At 41.1% G+C, this 18,904-nt stretch overlaps 2 protein-coding genes across 2 annotated transcripts; both read left to right on the top strand.

Moving 5' to 3' along the window:
- The first annotated feature begins 7,888 nt into the window (after positions 1–7,888).
- On the top strand, positions 7,889–10,256 carry LOC134202896 (lipoyltransferase 1, mitochondrial-like). Its single transcript, XM_062677878.1, has 3 exons — positions 7,889–8,003; positions 8,141–8,405; positions 8,470–10,256. Exons 2-3 carry the CDS (start codon positions 8,199–8,201, stop codon positions 8,629–8,631), a joined length of 369 nt encoding a protein of 122 aa, XP_062533862.1. The 5' UTR covers positions 7,889–8,003; positions 8,141–8,198; the 3' UTR covers positions 8,632–10,256.
- Positions 10,257–12,260: 2,004 nt separating this feature from the next.
- LOC134202900 (uncharacterized protein K02A2.6-like) lies at positions 12,261–16,482 on the top strand. Its single transcript, XM_062677881.1, has 2 exons — positions 12,261–12,501; positions 12,659–16,482. Exons 1-2 carry the CDS (start codon positions 12,261–12,263, stop codon positions 16,480–16,482), a joined length of 4,065 nt encoding a protein of 1,354 aa, XP_062533865.1.
- The last annotated feature ends 2,422 nt before the right edge of the window (positions 16,483–18,904 follow it).

Genomic DNA, 18,904 nt, shown 5'->3' with positions numbered 1-18,904 from the left:
TAGTAGATATCAGAGAGAAATAATAGTATCTTGATATGTTTAGGATTAGTTCTACGTTTATTCAACGAGGCTTTACAAGTTTGGAGAGGTCTATATACGACGATTCACAATTGTTAGGCGTTGTCATTTAGCGAAAAAGTTCAACATCAAATCACCCATTTTGGACTTGCGATTCAATCAGTAATAATGCTTGATGGTGAGTACACGCGGACCCGGTTTCAAAATAACGCCAACTGATGGATGCGGTTTGTGGGCTATCTGCGCCAACATGGGGTTCAAAGTCCACGCGATTGTTATGTGTTGTGCGCCGAGTCAGAACTTCTGAACAAAGTATAATTCTATTTGAGTACATTTTTGGATTGGTTTGTTTATCCGCTTTATCAAACAACTCTACATGAAATATGAGAGAGCAGATAGTAGAACGCTTGTAAATAATAAACAATATTTGTTAATTAGTTGAGTGATGCTCGGGTAAAAATTCAGAACTATAAAAAGTAGACAAATTTAGAATACTTTCAAAATATCGCTCATGTCTAAAATACAGAAGTTATTTGAGACTCAAAATCTAAAGATGTTTGTAGCAGTGAGCAAAAAGTTTAACCTGTGCTTCTTCAAAGTTTTACGTTAATAATATTATTCTGATGTAGAGGAAAAATATTGACATGTTTAGGGTAGGACGGGACAAGATGAGCACCCTAAGGATGATCCTCAACCTCAATATCGTCTCAGCTTTAATGCTCTTTCTATATTACAATACGACAGTTCATTTTTGTTGCATCTTATCTAAAATTCATACTTGAACGTTAACTTCAAAGAGAACGATAATCCCGATAAAAGTGACTCTGACTCAACTAAAACTCTGTTTTTGACTGTTTCACAAATACTACTGGGCAAGATGAGAATCCCTGCGTGTCAAAAAGGGTATCAGGGGAATAACAGAAATCAGAATTTAGAATTCAATTCGTGATATCTAAAAGAATTTTGATAGTAGGAGGTTGAAACTCTGTACTCTCAACAATAATGACAGCAAAAATCGATTGTACGGGTTAAGTAACACTTTGATTAAGGAGGGGTGGAGAGAGGGGTTCCGACATTTTTTACCTTTTAAATGGCCGGCAGAGTACCCGGGTACCCACGCAACTAAAATGCTTATATCTTAGGCAACTTTTAACCGTTGGACTGGAATGGACTGGATTACCGGGAAATCCGGATTTCTAGGGACACTTCCTGCATAGATTATACTGATCGTGGATTTCGATACACTACTAAAAATCCACACATATTTATTGGCAAAAATCCATAGATTTAACTTATGATCTATATCAGCGCACACATAACCATTCTCCACGCGAACTACTAATAAAATATATATCCAAATACATTTTATGTGTGGTCTCGAATTAGCAATTATTTAATTTATGTGTGACTCTGTATCGATTATATTAGGGTGGAGCTATTGCAAAAATGTATAACGGCGACACATATATCTTATATAGATATTTTTGGCAGTGTAGGTGATCAGCAATATGGTTATCAAGCTTCTTGATATTTTATCAGCGAATTGATTTTTATTGATTCGGGTCCATCAGACGTGCAGATCTTCAATTAGCCATTCCAGAACAGGTTCCTCGAGGGGTCATAGGTGTCACTTTTCAAGGGAACATCAACAATATGGGTATCTTCTTGAAATTATTTCTAGTGTGTGTTTTTGATGCTTCTGGGTTCACCAGACAAGTTGACTCCGGAGTGGCCGTTTTGGAACAAGTTGTGGGGGAGAGGGGGGGGGGGGGGGGGCAAGGTTGGCCAAAAACATTTCTAATTGTAACCACAACAATATGGGCGTCATAATTCTTCAAACTTCCACAGCAGGCTGTTATTTATTATCTTGGGTCCAACAGATGTGTGAAAATTTGAGTGGCCGTTTCGGAACAGGTTCCCATTAAGGCCAAGAATGGTCATAAACAATGGAACCTCAATAATATGGGTATCAAACTTCTTGAAATTGCCTCAGCAGTTTGTTTCTGATTTTTTAGGGCCACCAGACGTGCTGACTTTATAGTTTCCATTCCAGGACAGGTTCCCCGTAGGGTGTTAAGTGGCCATAAATACTTTTCAATAGATCCCTAGCATAATGGGTATCAATCTTTATAAAATATAAATTAAAAAAAATAGAAAGCTGCAGTTTTTTGTAACCCGTGTGTTGAGAGCAAAATCATTGCAAGGACCACCCTTTGACCCCAGAAGGCAACTAAGTGGTCCACCGAAAGCTCCGAAACATCCGAAGTTGCCGATTCTGAAAGTTTATCCTAGAGAGCTGAGACTTTTTATAATTTTAGAGTTGTAGCAATGTAGCGAGCAAAATCAATACAAGGACTGCTAATTCATCCCGGATGGCCACTAAATGGGTTTTAGAAAGTTCTGGAACATCAGGAGAAATGACCAGGCTAGGGAACTTTCGAAGATGTGCCATTTTTTTTAAGTCGTACTAGAAAGTTGTGAGTTTTTAGAAATCGTTTGTTGATAAATGTGAGAGCATAATTGATGCAATCTAAACGGATAGTCACAAGGTGGTCCCTCTGAGGTTCTAGAAAATCCAAAGGAGTGGCTAATCGTTTAAATACATCCAATAATGCTGCGACTTTCAATAAATCCTTCGTTCACTTCAAGTGGTGGAATAAAATGGGATATTACGAAATCGTCTTATGACGAGTGAAGACACTCCACTTACTTGATACTTGATACTTGATGGGCTACAGCTCTTCGATGAACCTACGCCGAAGGGAGTATCCTTCTCCACTGGACTCGATCCTGGGCCAATCGCTTCCAGTCGCCCTGAACATTGAGCGCCCTCAGCTCCTCTTCAACTGCAAAAAGCCATCGTGTACGCGGCCTTCCACGAAGCCTGCGGCCTCTTCCGGGTTCTCTACTAAATATTATCTTCGCTTGACGTTCTTTCGGCATACGAACAACGTGACCAGCCCACCGTAGTCTGCCGTGTTGCATAAGCTTAATAATATCCAGCCCTTTATACACCTGGTACAATTCGTGATTCATGCGACGCCGCCAGATACCGTTCTCCTGTTTACCGCCGAGTATTGTCCGCAGCACCTTACGCTCAAACACTCCGAGAGCTCTCCGATCAGCCTCCTTTAACGTCTCATGGCCGTATAAAACCTCCGGAAGAATCAGAGTAGTATACAGCGCGAGTTTTGTTTTCGTTTGCAGACTACGGGACTTAAGCTGGTTACGAAGTCCGTAATAAGCCCTATTTGCAGCTGCAATACGCCTTTTCACCTCGCGGGTAACATCATTATCGCACGTCACTAATGTTCCGAGATACACAAATTCTTTTACCACTTCAAATTTTTCACCATCCAGCACCATTTCGCTACCACCACCACGAATGAACCCACGTTGATTGCCAGCGACCATGTACTTCGTTTTGCCGGTATTAATCGTGAGTCCAATCCTCGCTGTCTCCCTCTTAAAAGGCACAAAAGCCTCTTCTACGGCACGGCGATCAATTCCGATAATACCGATATCGTCCGCAAATCCCAGGAGCATGTGCGATTTTGTGATAATGGTACCGCTTCTTTGCACACCAGCTCTCCTAATCGCTCCCTCGAGCGCTATATTGAACAGTAGATTCGAGAGTGCATCACCCTGCTTTAATCCATCTAAGGTAACAAATGACGTCGATATTTTATCCACAACCCTTACACTTGATTTCGATCCGTCCAACGTTATACGAATCAGCCGTATCAGTTTCGCCGGAAAACCATGTTCAAGCATAATTTGCCATAATTCATTCCGTTTCACTGAATCGTACGCCACCTTGAAATCAATAAACAGATGATGTGTCTGAAAGTTGTACTCCCAGAATTTATCAAGGATTTGGCTCAGGGTAAACATCTGATCCGTCGTTGATTGGCACTCACGAAATCCTGCTTGGTATACGCCGACGAAGTACTCTTCAAGCGGTGTCAATCTGTTGAACAGAATACGGGACATAATTTTGTACGCCGAATTAAGGAGGGTAATTGGCGCACTCCAGTCTCTGCCCTTTCTTAAAGAGAGGGCAAATGAGGCCGTCCAACCAGCTAGCAGGCATTTCCTTGTCTGTCCATATTTTCGACATAATATGGTGCAGAACTTCACAAAGCTGCTCACTGCCATGTTTGAGAAGTTCAGCCGGGAGCTGGTCCTTCCCCGCAGCCTTATTGTTTTTCAGCTCTTTAACAGCTTTTTAACCTCATCTAGTGTAGGTGACTCCACAGCTTGTCCATCGTCGCTAATATTTATTCTGTTACCGATGCACCGTCACTTCCTCCATTCAACACCTGGCAGCCACTTCGGTTTTATCTGTCAGCAAATTCCCTTGTAGGTCGTTGCACATGACGGGAGATAGCGCTGTCTTTCTCCGCACACCATTGACAGACTCATAGAACCTCCGCATATCGTTCTGCTCCATTTTTTCCTGCGCCTCGCTAATCACTTGTTCTTCATATTCTTTCTTCTTCCTGCGGTGGGTTCGTTTTTCGGCTGCTCTTGCTTACTTGTACCGATCTCTATTCGATCGGGTACCCGACACCAACATCCGGCTTCTGGCAACGTTCTTCTCGTCTGTCACTCTCTGACACTCCACATCGAAACAACCCGTCCTGGGTCGCCTCTGTGCAGTGCCTACCACTTCTCGTGCTGTTGTGCTCACCGCTCCATGGATCGACTCCCATAGATCGTTGATGTTGTCGCTAACGTTGATTGCACTTATCCGTTCGTCGAGCTTCTGGCGGTACTCAGCCGATACTCCTTCCGCCGACAATCGCTGGATATTGTAACGCATCGTTCGCTGTGATCTTTCGTTCGATACAGTTGACAACCGTGCAGTGTTGTGCTTAATCATTATCAGACGATCATGATTGCAATTTTCATGCGAAAACTTCTCACGTGAAAACAGTAGGCGAGTTGTCACCGGCGACAACTTCTCAAATTTTGTACTCAAACGATAATAAACACAGAATTTTCATTCAATCATTAATCTTCACTAATAATAGCTAATTGTTAACAGTCCCGTTATATCTGCTATTTGGCGTTATAGCTTCATGCTAGTGAGGAAAAAGAGTTCAAAATGTAACGGTAAATGCTTCAAATCAAGATACGATTTTCAAACGATTCTTAATCGCTGGCGAGTTTTAATCACTTGATAATTTAAAAGTAAAATCGCGGGTGAGTTTGATCATTCTCGATTTTTCGAAAATTTGATTTTTCCCAACCCTGCAACCGTGATCGAATTTTACTGACAACGAGGTAGTGATCAGAGTTAATGTTCGGACCTCTGAATGTCCGCACATCGATAACATCCGAGAAATGGCGCCCATCCACCAGAACATGGTCTATCTGGTTGCAAGTTTCACCATTGGTCCAGGTGTGCTTTCGGATATTCTTTCGTGCAAAGTAGGTGCTACTGATGGCCATCCCTCTGGCAGCAGCGAAGTTTACTAGCCGTAGGCCGTTGTCGTTGGTAGCGGAGTGAAGGCTCTCCCTACCGATTATGGGACGGAAAAAGTCCTCTCTACCGACCTGAGCGTTAGCGTCTCCGATAACAATTTTCACGTCATGCTTTGGGCATTCTCCATAGGCTTTATCAAGACATTCATAAAACGTGTCCTTCACGTCGTCGGATTTATCGTTTGTCGGTGCGTAAACGTTGATTAGGCTGTAATTGAAGAATTTGCCCCGTATCCTCAACACACATATTCGTTCGCTAATGGGTTTCCACCGCATCACTCGCTTCATCTGCTTGCCCATCACTACGAAACCAACTCCATGCTCTGCTTTTCCGCCGCCGCTGTGATAGATGTTATACTTGAATGCAGTGTTGGTCGTGGGGTCCACGGCTCGGAATTCACGTTCTCCGGATCTAGGCCATCGGATTTCTTGAATAGCGGCCACGTTCACTCCAACCTTCTGCAGTTCACGAGCCAGAAGGCTCACTCGTCCAGGTTCATTTAGGGTCCTGACATTCCAGGTACCGAGTTTCCAATCATAGTCCTTATTTCGTTGTCGGTTGCGGTTGCGTTGTCGGTTTCGGGTCGGTTGCCAAAAATAACGTTCTCTTTTTCTTCTATCTCCATTTTTCGTGGTATTTGAGAGGCTTCAGTAAGCTACCTTACCGGGGTCGCGTTACCTACATCGCGCTGGTGGGGCTGCCACCTTAGGTTTAGCTGACGCGATACAGCATTTCGTTGATCAGCCGCTGGGTACCAGGCAGACGCTGTTTGAGCCGCACCTCCTGGTGAACAGACGCTCGAGGCGTACCTTCTCACTCTAGCTGATGTCAGAAGGACAACAGTGCCCAGGCTGCACTACCAGCTAAGTACACAACCCTTAGCTGGCGGTATTTTGTCATCGGACGACCCGTGGAAGCGTGAGATAGGGACTTGTGGGGACCAGAGCTCTGTTGGGCGCTCCTTCCTTGATGTCAACCCACCATTTTGCCGCCCACCGGGAACATCGGTAGCATAATCCTTTTCGAGCGGCGTACGCAACAGCGTATGTGTGAGGTCCATCCTAGCCAGATGATGTTCTACGCGCCACTTCCATGCGGCAAAGTTTGTTTCATCTCCTTCGAAGGTGTTGTTTCGCTGCGATGAGAATAAAGCTTGAAACGGCAGGGCTCGCTCAAAAGTTCCGCTCTCAAAGCCACCCGATCTTCTTGAAGTGCTGGCGCTGGCGCTAGTCTCTCCTTCTGACGTCATGGCTCTCCAACAAACAGCAGCCAATAGCTTATAAACGGAAAATGACTATTTCCTGTAGGCTAACCACCTTCCAAATATCGAATGACTTTCGATAATTTAGCTCACTTGATAGGAATCAAATAACCTCCGATTACAATACTGGGCCCATACCCATGTTGAAGAAAAATAAACCTCTTTCTTTGGTTATGATTTTAAGGGATAATTTTATTCGGACTAATTTGGTCAGGTGGTATAATTCGTACATTGTCTGTTATCGATATATTAAGTATTTGGTATAAATATTCCCATAGGAACTGTAACAGGTCCAACGTGCTTACGTTTTCCTTTTGCGCATCTTCCCGCTGTAGCCCGTTCGTTCTGGTGCGATGTATTGTCATATGAGATTCCCTCTCATACACAACCGATGCTGATACCGTTCTGCTGTGGATATCGATGCGATGCTTGGTATAGTTGAATGGCGAATTGTTCACTGCGACTTTCCGTATACAGTGACGGTCGCAGGTTTATTAACAGTAATATGGACAATCTTTCAGAATCATTCAACCTTTCTTTTATTACTTCTCATAACAATTGCCTGCGCGATTTTTCAGTTATAAAAATGCATATTAGAGAAATTTTTCAGATCTATCTCTATATAAAGACGTGTGTTAGGATTATGAGTCTGTTAAAAATTTAAGTCCTTCCAGTATTCTAAAATGGGGCCCTCCTTAGCCGTGCGGTAAGACGCGCGGCTACAAAGCAAGACCATGCTGAGGGTGGCTGGGTTCGATTCCCGATGCCGGCCTAGGCAATTTTCGGATTGGAAATTGTCTCGACTTCCCTGGGCATAAAAATTATCATCGTGCTAGCCTCATGATACGAATGCAAAAATGGTAACCTGGCGTACAAACCTCGCAGTTAATTACTGTGGAAGTGCTTAGTGAACACTAAGCTGCGAGGCAACTCTGTCCCAGAGTGGGGATGTAATGCCAATAAGAAGAAGAAGAAGAAGTATTCTAAAATCCTCAATATCAAAACTCAGATTCCTGAAACTATTAGTTTTGTGTAATGATTATTAAGCATTATTTGAACATTATTGTAATTTATGATCTCGCTACAACTCGCCTAATGTAGTCAACGTGTTTTTTCGTTCCATTTCTAGGCCGAAGTAATCAGCAAGGCCACCGCTTCCGTGCCGTCGCCTATCAAAAACCTAGCCGACGCGAACCGCACCGTGAACATCCAGCAACTCTTATCGGCCATTGGGTAAGTATACCTCTATGAGAGAAGCAGTTGTTAACGATTGCCGTTACCGTTATCAGAAGGTTGATGGCCTTGATTATTTACCGACATCAATTTGACCGCACTAAATTTTCTTTCGTATCTGCCTCTTTATTAAACAGATACGAATTTCTGCGCACGCCGGCCACTCAACTTACGGATGGCGGACGTGACCTGTTAATGAAGCAGCTCGGTTTCCAGCTCATTAACCCCACCGAAAAGTGGTTCCCCGGTATCGGTGAACTGCGCGCGAACTTTGCCTCGTGGGATTGGCGCATCGGCAAGACACCCAAGTTCTCCGTCCAGAAGAGCATTCAGCTCAAATCGGAAGGAGACGAGCAGTCCCAACCGCAACAGGAGATGAAGGTCAAGGTAGATGTGGAGAAGGTAGGAACTCGATCAACACTAATTCGTGGACTTGAGTTTTTTCAATAGGACAATATCGTTTTAGGGTCTTATCCAAGATATCAGCCTCCTCGTACCGGGCCAGGAACCAATTCCGGTTGTATCAAATCTGGTGGGTCAGCCGTACATGGAGGACAGCTTCAATGGAATCCTGGACGCCATGAAAGGTGCAAACACTGAGAACCTGAAACACGCAATGGGTTTGTGAAATATGGGCAAACCTCGTCCCACTGACGAATGAAAGCTACGTTTGCCTATTATTGTGCAGTCCAGTCGAGTTTGCGTTTTGAACCCCAAGTGTACGTTAGCAAGTGCAATGATTCATCGAATTCCGTATTTCTTCAAACGAAGCAACAAACAACTCAGGATAAAGGAGCCGGCTGGCCTGGTTGGTCATTCAGAACGTGCTTACAATTGTTTATCGAAAATGGCCTTCGAGGGGTTAAAGAGTGCGGCCATTTGAAATGTAGATTAGGCTGGTTGCACCGCAAACATCGAGGGGCGCGGACGTTAAATTTTCATTCGTGTTACCAGGCACACGACCGTTCTTCACATCGGAACCGATTTCTTGTGTTTAGTTCCATTTTTAAAACTCGACTTCCTCAGTTTTCGTTCGATCGTCCGTGACCGGCAATAATCAACGTGCTAATCATTTTCATGTTTCTTAAAACTGGAACCAAATTTATGCAAAGTTTATGAGTTCTCTTTTAGGTGCGAAAATTAAAAGCAATCGATATAAAAGACTGATGACAAAATTATTTTAAATTTGTTTGACCTGAACCCTCGCGCAAGTAGAGGAAGCAACATGTTAAGAAAGAGCTAATTTGAATAATCAAAAACATGTTTAGATGCTCTGTACATCACAAACTATTAAATTATGGGCTAACAAAAAAAAAAAAACAAATTTGATTGTGATAGTTCTACTACAGAATTAGAAAAACTGAAAAATAGGAAGAGCATAAAATCTATATTCATTTATTTCGCATTACGAAACGATCAAAATCGAACCATTGTATAATATTCGTAAAGCAATAATATCTAAGGAATTACTTCTGCTAAATTGATTGAAACAAGTTGGGAATCATCACCTTTTCAACTCTACTTAGTTTTTAATTTTATTTGCTTTATTTTTTTTTTAATTTCTAGTGACAGTGGGATGTGTATTTCGTTCGTTTTATATTTAGACTGGATAACTAACCACTACTACTTAGCCGCCAGTGCTGTTGTCGAACACGTGTTACTGCTAAGTTTCAGTTTTCCGTTTCTTCCAAAACGGCAAAAAGGAAATGTTTATCAAGAATACAAACCATATCATTTTATTTTCTAAGGTTGGGTTTCAACGATGAACGCTTGAGTTTGGAATTTTGTTTAGTTAGTGCTAACCGTCAAATTAGAACTATAATTTAGTTGTTTCTTATTGATTGAGCTTCTGATTTCTGTACTAATTTTTAAAATGTTGAATGCTGAATCTGACTAAGTTATTCTTAATTCAGTCAAATGAACCCGAAATAGTCGCTTACCGGAGTTGATTTTAGCTTCCGATTTGCATGTAATCATCATGCAAAAATCTATTTCGATAATCTACAGATTAGGTTTTCAAGTGAATTAAGAACACAACGTAATCAAAATGCGTAAAGGAACATCACTCATCATGTTCCAATGAAAGTTATCTAAAGAGAATTTATTTTTATTTTACAATGAATAGACACTAATGCCTACTAACAATAATACAATTGAATGGTAGCAACCGACAATATTGTACCTTGTGCAATTAGAGTTATAAGGAATGAATTAAAAAAATAAAAATAAATTGATAAAAAAATATTATACTGAGACGTCCTGCTTCATGAATAAAGATTGATGTAGAGAAATCCAATAATAACATCTTTTAGTTATGCTCAACACTATACGACCTCTATTGACAACATTAATAACGTGGAATATCGTGATTTAAGAGGTGAGCCAGCGCAGGGCTGTAAACCTCTCTAATAAAGACATACATAATATAAATATTATAAGAAAATCATTGGAACTAACAGTTCAAACAACTGGTTCTCGGACTATTGGCCGATTCTCACAACAGATTTACAATTAAGTAAGATATGGGTTAGAGAAATCTCATTTTTGTTTCTTTTGGGCGTATGGTTAACGCAACCAGACACTCAGATAATGTCGGATGGGAAGTCCAGGGCTGTTACAACAGTTGCGGATTTCGCGATTTTCGCGTTTTTCGCGAATTTCGCGGATTTACCCTTCCAGTCGCAAAAATCGCGGTTCCTTCAAACATTGTCGCGAAAATCGCGGATTTATAACTACACTCTCGCGAAAATCGCGATTTTCCCAATTTAATTTTAGGATAAATTCAACATGTCAATTATTTGGGCGTTTGCAGAATAAGCAATCCGTCAAAGATCCAAACACATGGTATTCGAATAGTCTTTCAATAGTCGTATAGATGTTGGTTTAAGTGGACTAATAGAAAGTCCGCCGAATTGCATTTATAGATTACTGAAATGCCGAGAATTATTTATTTTATTGCCTAGAACTTTTGTGCCACTAATTTCGGAAATACAATTCTGATTACTTGCGCTGCACAGAAGAGTAACTAGAACAAATTCGTGGACAAAACCCAAAAAAAAATTTCAACATTTATACATTCTTATATTTTTTTTAGATACTTAAAAACATTCTGCATACTATGGCTGTTTCAGAAGTGACCCAAAATTTTATAAAAAAATATAATAAGGGCTCAAAAATGAGGTATTGAATTGGATTTTATCCACTTTATTTGTGGAGTATTTGGAAAATCCAATTTTTACACAACATAAATGTTATCAACAAGCTATTATTAGTACACAATGAGTAGATTATAGTTGTATGTCTCCATTTTGTTCATGCTTATGGTCAAATTATAAATTTTATGTTTCAGGCGATGACCACTTGAAATTCAAATTTTTTTCTATTTTTTATGATTTTCTTCAGAGGAAAAAATAATCTATACGGCAAGATCCGGCAAAGATAAATCACTTGGGTGTAACTTCAAGATATGGACTAAGCATTCCACGTGAAAACTCGTCCGCAAACGTCCGCAAATTAGATTCGGAGCTATTTGAATAAAATGCGATTTTTCATCATTTTGAAGCAAAATTTTAACATTTGTTTATAAATTACCACATATAACGAATCCAGGAAAAAAGTTAAAAGCATGCTATTAAGCATGCATTTTGTCAAGACACAAATAGAATAATGGGTCTCCCATGAGTTGCGTTGATATCTTTTTGAAAACCTTATATTGAAATCGCTTATCTATGAATTCTGCATTGTAGAGAAATCTGTTACAACCTAGATTTAGGATGAACCCGTTTTCATTGAAGTGATCATAATTAATGAACGGTGCCTTATTATGATAGTTTCGTCATGGCTAGCTATGATATTTTGTGGGCTTCGAATCGGACATGGTAATCGTTGTTGTTTCAAGCCATGGTATATAGAATACAGGTGATTTATATTTTTTACTACAGGCTTTACCTTTTCAAACCTTAATTTTTAAGGTTAAGTGTAACGATGTGTGAATCGAGTTAGCATTGATGCACCCCTCGTGCAGCGAGTTGAGTGAGAAGAAACATGATGTATAACGTTGTAACATTGATAGTCGAATAAAACATAAGTTAAGACGTATAATTATCGAGTAATTATTCGTGAACATCACATTGGCGACGAGGATGGGATACGGATCATTCGTAAAAGAACGGATGTGGTCAGCCAACGGCGCAGAGAAACACGCAAAGTGACAAAAACCAGCGGCCAGCTGGAAGTTTTTTTTTCGGCGTTTTCAAGATGGCGGCGCCGGCAAGCTTCCGATGTTTCGACGGAGAGTCTGAAGAATGGGAACTGTACAAAGAACAGTTGGAGCAGTTTTTTGTATCCAATAAGATTGCCAACGATATGAAAAAAGCCGTTCTAATCAACCATTTGAGTGCGACGACATACAAGCTGCTGAGAGATTTGTGTACACCGCACCAACCGAAAGAGAAAGATTATGATTTCTTGTGCAAGGCTCTGTCAACTGTTACCGCCGGTAATTGTTCACAAAGAAAGACGAGTGTTTTTTCGAGCACAACGTGGAGAAAATGGCCACGAAACTGCAAACCAATGGATAGTGAGGATCAAGAACTTGGCGGCGAATTGCAAGTTCGGAGACCAGCTGCAGAATGTTTTGGTAAACAAATTTATAGATGGTTTGAGCGGAAAGGCTTTCGATCGGGTCTGCGAAGAAGACGAGAAGCTATCGTTGGACAAGGCTCAGGAAATAGCATTGAAATACGAGCTGGATACGTATGCAAGCGTTAATTATACCAGAGGAGTACGACACCCGGGAAAGCAAGCAACGGAATATGGATCAAAGGAACCTCAGCGAACGGACAAACGTTTTGATGGCGGATCAAAAAGGTGCTTAGTGTGCAACAAAATGGGCCACCAGCGAAAGGACTGTCGCTATCGGAGTCTAACATGCAGGGTATGCAATAAAAAGGGTCATCTGCAAGCGGCCTGCGGCAAACAGCAAGCATTTTATATGCCAACCACCAGTCACGTAAACCAGGAAAACGATCCCGATAGTGAGTCGGAAATCCAGTTGGAACAAAATTATATCAGTGAGTCAATTGTTCTTGTGAACAAAATAAGTTCTAAAGAAGAAGAAGAATTTAAGGTAGAAGTGAGAATAGCGAATCAGACATATAACATTGAAATAGATTCAGGGGCAGGAGTGTGTGTTTTTCCTGAATCTTTGTACCAAAGTGCTTTGAGTAGTTATAGGCTAGAGGACACGTCTTTGAAGCTAATGCTCTATTCGGGAGAAAAATTGAATGTGCTAGGGGCTATCAAACCAGTGATTGAGTATAAGGGGATTTCCAAAACAGTGTTGGTAGTAATAGTGCAAGAAGCTGGTCCTCCCTTACTAGGGAAGAATTTCATGAAAGCCTTCGGAATTCGTTTGGCACTAATAAACAAAATAATGTCAGGTACTGAACGAAAACTGATGGAATTGTTGGAGAAGTACAAAGGCCTTTTTGCCGATGAGTTGGGGAAGTATAAGTATGAAACTATTACCCTTGAAATAGAACCAGAGGCAAGTCCGATTTTCAAGAAACCTCGACAGGTTCCGTTTAAGTTCCATGAGAAGATGGTGAAGGAATTGGATGACATGGAACAGTCTGGCATTATTACGAAATGTGATAGTTCTCCATGGGGTACCCCGTTGGTACCAGTTCTCAAGCCAGGAGGAGGATTAAGGCTTTGTGGAGACTATAAAGTGACGGTCAACAAGCATATCAAGGATGTAAAGCATCCACTTCCAACGGCGGACGAAATCTTTGCAAAACTTAACGGAGGAAAAAAATTTTCCAAGCTTGATCTGTCGAAAGCTTACAATCAGTTTGAATTGTCTGAATCTTCAAAAGAACTGTGTGCAATTTCAACCGTGAAAGGGGTTTACAAGATGAACCGGTTACCGTTTGGTGTTAAACCGGCTTCCGGTATCGTACAACGGGAACTTGAGAAACTTTTCTGTGGTATTCCCGGAGTACAAAACTTTTTGGATGACGCGGTGATTACGGGAGATAATGATGAGGAGCATTTGGAAAGGCTCGAAAAAGTGTTCGAAGTGCTCGATAAAGCGGGTTTGAAACTGAATAGACAAAAGTGCCAGTTCTTCAAAAATGATGTTAATTTTCTGGGATATGTGATAAATGAGAATGGGCTGAAGAAAACGGACGAACGTATCCGAGCGATACGAGACGCACCGGAGCCGAAGAATGTTAGTGAAGTCAGGGCGTTTGCTGGTTTAGTCAACTACTATGCTAAGTTCGTGGATAATTTAGCTACGATGATGAGTCCGATCTATAAATTATTGAAAAAGGAAATAAAGTTTAAGTGGAGCGAAGAGTGCAGGATTGCTTTCAATCGAGTGAAAGCGGAAATTTGTCGTGATGTCACTTTGGCGCACTTTGACCCGACAGCGAAACTAATCCTTACGTGTGACGCCTCTAATGTAGGAGTCTCCGCTGTCTTATGCCAGGAAATAAACGGAATCGAACGACCAGTTGCTTTTGCATCCCGGATTTTACATGCTTCGGAGGTCAACTACAGTGTAATCGACCGCGAGGCACTGGCAATCATGTATGGAGTGAACAAGTACTTCTTGTATTTGGTGGGGAATAAGTTCACAATTAGAACGGATCACAAACCCTTGCTGAGTTTATTTCATCCTCGCAAAGGCATTCCAACGATCGCAGCCAGTCGAATGCAAAGGTGGGCGCATTTTTTGTCTGGATTTAACTACGAGATTGGACATGTCAAATCCAAAATGAATGTGGCTGATTTTCCGTCGCGTTTCCCTACGGAGTCATGGAAGCTATGGAAAGAAGAAGATTCGTATTTGAATTTTATTAATCGAGAAGAATGTGGTTTACTATCGTTGGAGGAATTGAAAGTGGTTTCTGAAAATGATGTACACTTACAGAACATTATGCAGTATCTGAAAGGACAGACAGATAGAGAAACGCTGAAGGCGGGGCCTTACTGCAGGTTCATTGACGAATTGTCTTTGGAAGGTGGCATTGTTATGCGAGGGCATAGGGTCGTTGTACCTGATGCCGCAAGAAGTAAAGTTTTGAACCAGATTCATAGTTCTCATTTGGGTATAGTCAAGACCAAAAGCATCGCAAGAGCAAATGTGTGGTGGCCCAACATTGATGGCGATATCGAGATGCTAATCAAAAGCTGCTCAGCATGTGTCTTACATAACCAATCACCACCCAAGGCGCCATTGATTCCATGGGAACCTCCATCAAATGTATGGAGTCGTGTGCACGTAGATTTTGCAGGACCTGTGCATGGTTGGAGTTATCTTATTATTATTGATGCATTCTCCAAATGGGCTGAAGTATTTCCAACAAAAAGTAGCACATCAGATTTTGTCTTAGAAAAGTTAATGGAATGTATCGCGCGGTTCGGTTTGTTCGACGAAATGGTAAGCGACAATGGAACCCAGTTTGTATCAGGTGTAGTAAAAACATTTCTAGCGGCTAATGGCATCAAGCAGACGCTGACTAGTCCGGGGCACCCTTCAACTAATGGCGAAGCTGAGAATATGGTCAAAACGTTTAAAGCTGCTTTGATTAAGAGTCTTTCGACGAGTAGAAATGATGTGCGAGGTATCGTGGCCAATTTTTTGATGGGCTATCGCAAAGCAACACACTGTACAACACAAGTAGCTCCTGTCGAAGCGATGTTGGGGCGAGACATAAAATCATCGCTAGATCGATTCAATCCACGACAGTTATCAAACGACAAAATAACGAAAGCTTATATTACCCGAAACATCCTGAGACAACAGAAATCTCAAATAAAGAATTACGGAGGTACAAGGAATACAACTTTCGTCGTTGGCGATAAGGTAATTGTAAGAGACTACAAGGATCCAAATAAACCAGCTTGGACTTCTGCAATAGTGCGCAATGTTTTGGGACAACGGAACTACAGGGTGGAGTTAACTGCAAACGGAAGAATGATCAAACGTCATTTGGATCAAATGAGACGAGACACTCGGCCAACCACTGAGACATTGGAAAAGGAAAACGAAAGGCATGTTGACAGCAGTAATCGTCGCAGTATTGTCGGAAATTCAGCATTCGTTCCAGTAAAGCGAATGTGGGAAGGCGTGTCCCATGGACACATGCAAGACACCTCCGTCCGAACGTTGTATCACAACGACCCAAATATTTCTGTTTTGCACGCAGGAAACTCACGTACTGTGGAGAACACGGGTCCCACGGAAAACGATATAGCGGACCTTTCGAATAGCCTAGAGAGTTTGCACTTAGATGAAAACCTTAGGGGAGAGCAAAATGAATCTGACGGTTCTGAATTCTTTGAGGCATCTGATGGTGACTTTGAACCAAACATTTCAAGGGACAGTGATGAAGATTTAGTCGTTAGTGGTTTCGATAGAGGTTTCTGGCGGCTCAGAGATTCGGAAGGCAGAATTTTCAAAAAGTAGATCATTAACCTTAAAATTTATGTTACAGATGTTGCATACTAAAGGATTCCATGATGTTATAATACGGTATAAGTTTTGAAATAATAAAAGTCTTACAAGGGGGGTGTAACGATGTGTGAATCGAGTTAGCATTGATGCACCCCTCGTGCAGCGAGTTGAGTGAGAAGAAACATGATGTATAACGTTGTAACATTGATAGTCGAATAAAACATAAGTTAAGACGTATAATTATCGAGTAATTATTCGTGAACATCACATTAAGGAGAAAAGAATGTTCAAGCAAAAAACAGTGTTTACTTTTGTGCATCAAATTTAAACAACCATTTTTCTTTTGGGATCTTGGGTATGGGTTAAAATAAGTTAGAGGTTTTTTTTCCTATGTAAATGTTAGAAAATCCATTTAAGGATAGAGCTTTAACTACGGATTTCTTGCTACTTTGTGAAATTAGCCATATAAGAATCGTTCGCGTAACGGAAGCAAGAGATTTTACATAAAACGCGAGGTTTTATTTGAAAACATATGTATTTTTCATTTTAATCTTGTTTTACACTGTTAGGTGGATAGATTTAGCCAAAAAATTGCATTTTTCCTGCATAATTGGCAATTATTACTTCATCCTAGGAATATCAGGCCCAAATAACCGTAAAAAACAGTTTTGGCCAAGAATTGACTTTTTTTACTCCTATGTGCGCTGCATAGAGGGTCGATGATGCGGAGACGAGCCAGCCTCGGGCTGAAAGTCTCCTTAATAAAGACACAAAAAAAAAAAAAAAAAAGGGTCGATGATAAAGTTGGATCAAACGCATTAATAGTCACACATGCAACTGACGGGACGGAACTGATAGCTGATCGAAGCTGTCTTTATTTATGTGTTTTTGATTTATAATATTCGGTTCAACACCAATGAGGAAAGGAATCAGAAGGATCCCTTTCGCGAGCCAACCTTGGGTCCCGCCAATAGCAAGGTACATATAATAGCAATTTAAATTAAGAGGAAGGCCGGACCAGAGGGGCCGCCTTGTGAGCTAACCAAGGGCTTCGCCAGTTATTTTTAATTTAAAATTGTCACATTAAAATTATTGTAAGGATAAAATTTGGTAGAGAAAAAAACACAACAACACTAATAAAATAGACGAAAAAATGACATGATAGGGCTCCCGCTGTTCCGGCTTCTCCCTGAGGACTAGAATCCTGGGGTTCCTGCCGCTTTGCATGACTCCTTATCCTAGGGTGGTGGGAACCTGGTTCATCTGCATCCTCGAGTGTCTCTTGCTGCTGAAGGATTGAGGTCTAGGTTGGGAATGCCACATCCTGTACGCGACCTACTATGAAGCCTACCTACGGTCTCTTTTGGTACCTCTAGTGCATGTTATCTTTGCTTGATGCTCTTCCGGTAAATGAACAACGTGTCGAGTCTGCCGTGTTATATAAAATTAGCAATCCCCATCCATTATCTCATACGTAGTGGTAATGACATCATTTTTCAAATCGTTAACATTATCCAAGTTTTTAAACCGAACCGTTCCTGTCCGCCTCTGGTATCATTTCGCCTGAGTATCAGATTTGTCAAGCTTTGTTCGGGCCTCTGCAGAGCTATGTCGCTTGCTTTTGAAGAAATTGTCTTATTTCCTAAATGGCGGATTGATGGAAGTGCAAAATCCAATGACTGATCAATAAATAGCCGGACGGATTATTGGTGCGTCCATGCTCTTGTAAAACGATGGTAGATATTATAAAAAAAAACTAGCGTTCTAAAAAGTATAATTCAAATATAACCCTTGATCTAACTGGTATTTACCTATGACAACAGAATGCCATCTGCCCAACCAACTTATAACTAAATGTATCTATACAACATCGATTAGAATGGAGGGTTTCCCGGAATCATTAAAAAATGAATTTCTTTCGGGCATAGTTCAACACTGCACACTGCACTTTTCTGTGGTTCGTGATATGGTTGAAGCGTTAACTATGCAGTTTTGGGTATTACATAAATTAGCGAATGTTCTTTCATTTTCTTTTCTATGGACGAATATTCCAATAGATTAGAAGCCAAAATATTGAAATTTCGCATTTATAAAACGTGTTTTGAAGTAAGAAACTATATTTTTGTTTGTCGCGGATTTGTTTCTACAGTCGCGGATTTCAATTTGCCAGTCGCGGATTGGAATTCGACTAGTAACAGCCCTGGAAGTCATTTTATCTTCATCTATCCTAACACGTCGCAGTTTTGTTTTAGCTTTTAGGCCATTTCTACGAAGGTCTGCAATCGTGTTATTTTTCCAGTCCATCTTTATGGACGCCCGTGTTGGGACTGCATTCATTTCCTCTTCATTCAGATCAAACGAGGTAACCTCCCACTACATAGCCTCTTTGAGTTGTTCTGGATTTAACTGCGATACCATCAAACTCTTGTTTATG

Source organism: Armigeres subalbatus, unplaced genomic scaffold (assembly GCF_024139115.2).
Source record: "Armigeres subalbatus isolate Guangzhou_Male unplaced genomic scaffold, GZ_Asu_2 Contig1511, whole genome shotgun sequence".
In the NCBI taxonomy this organism is placed as follows: domain Eukaryota; kingdom Metazoa; phylum Arthropoda; class Insecta; order Diptera; family Culicidae; genus Armigeres; species Armigeres subalbatus.
Note: the sequence above shows the minus strand (reverse complement) of the source record. Positions and strands in the feature narration are given on the sequence as shown.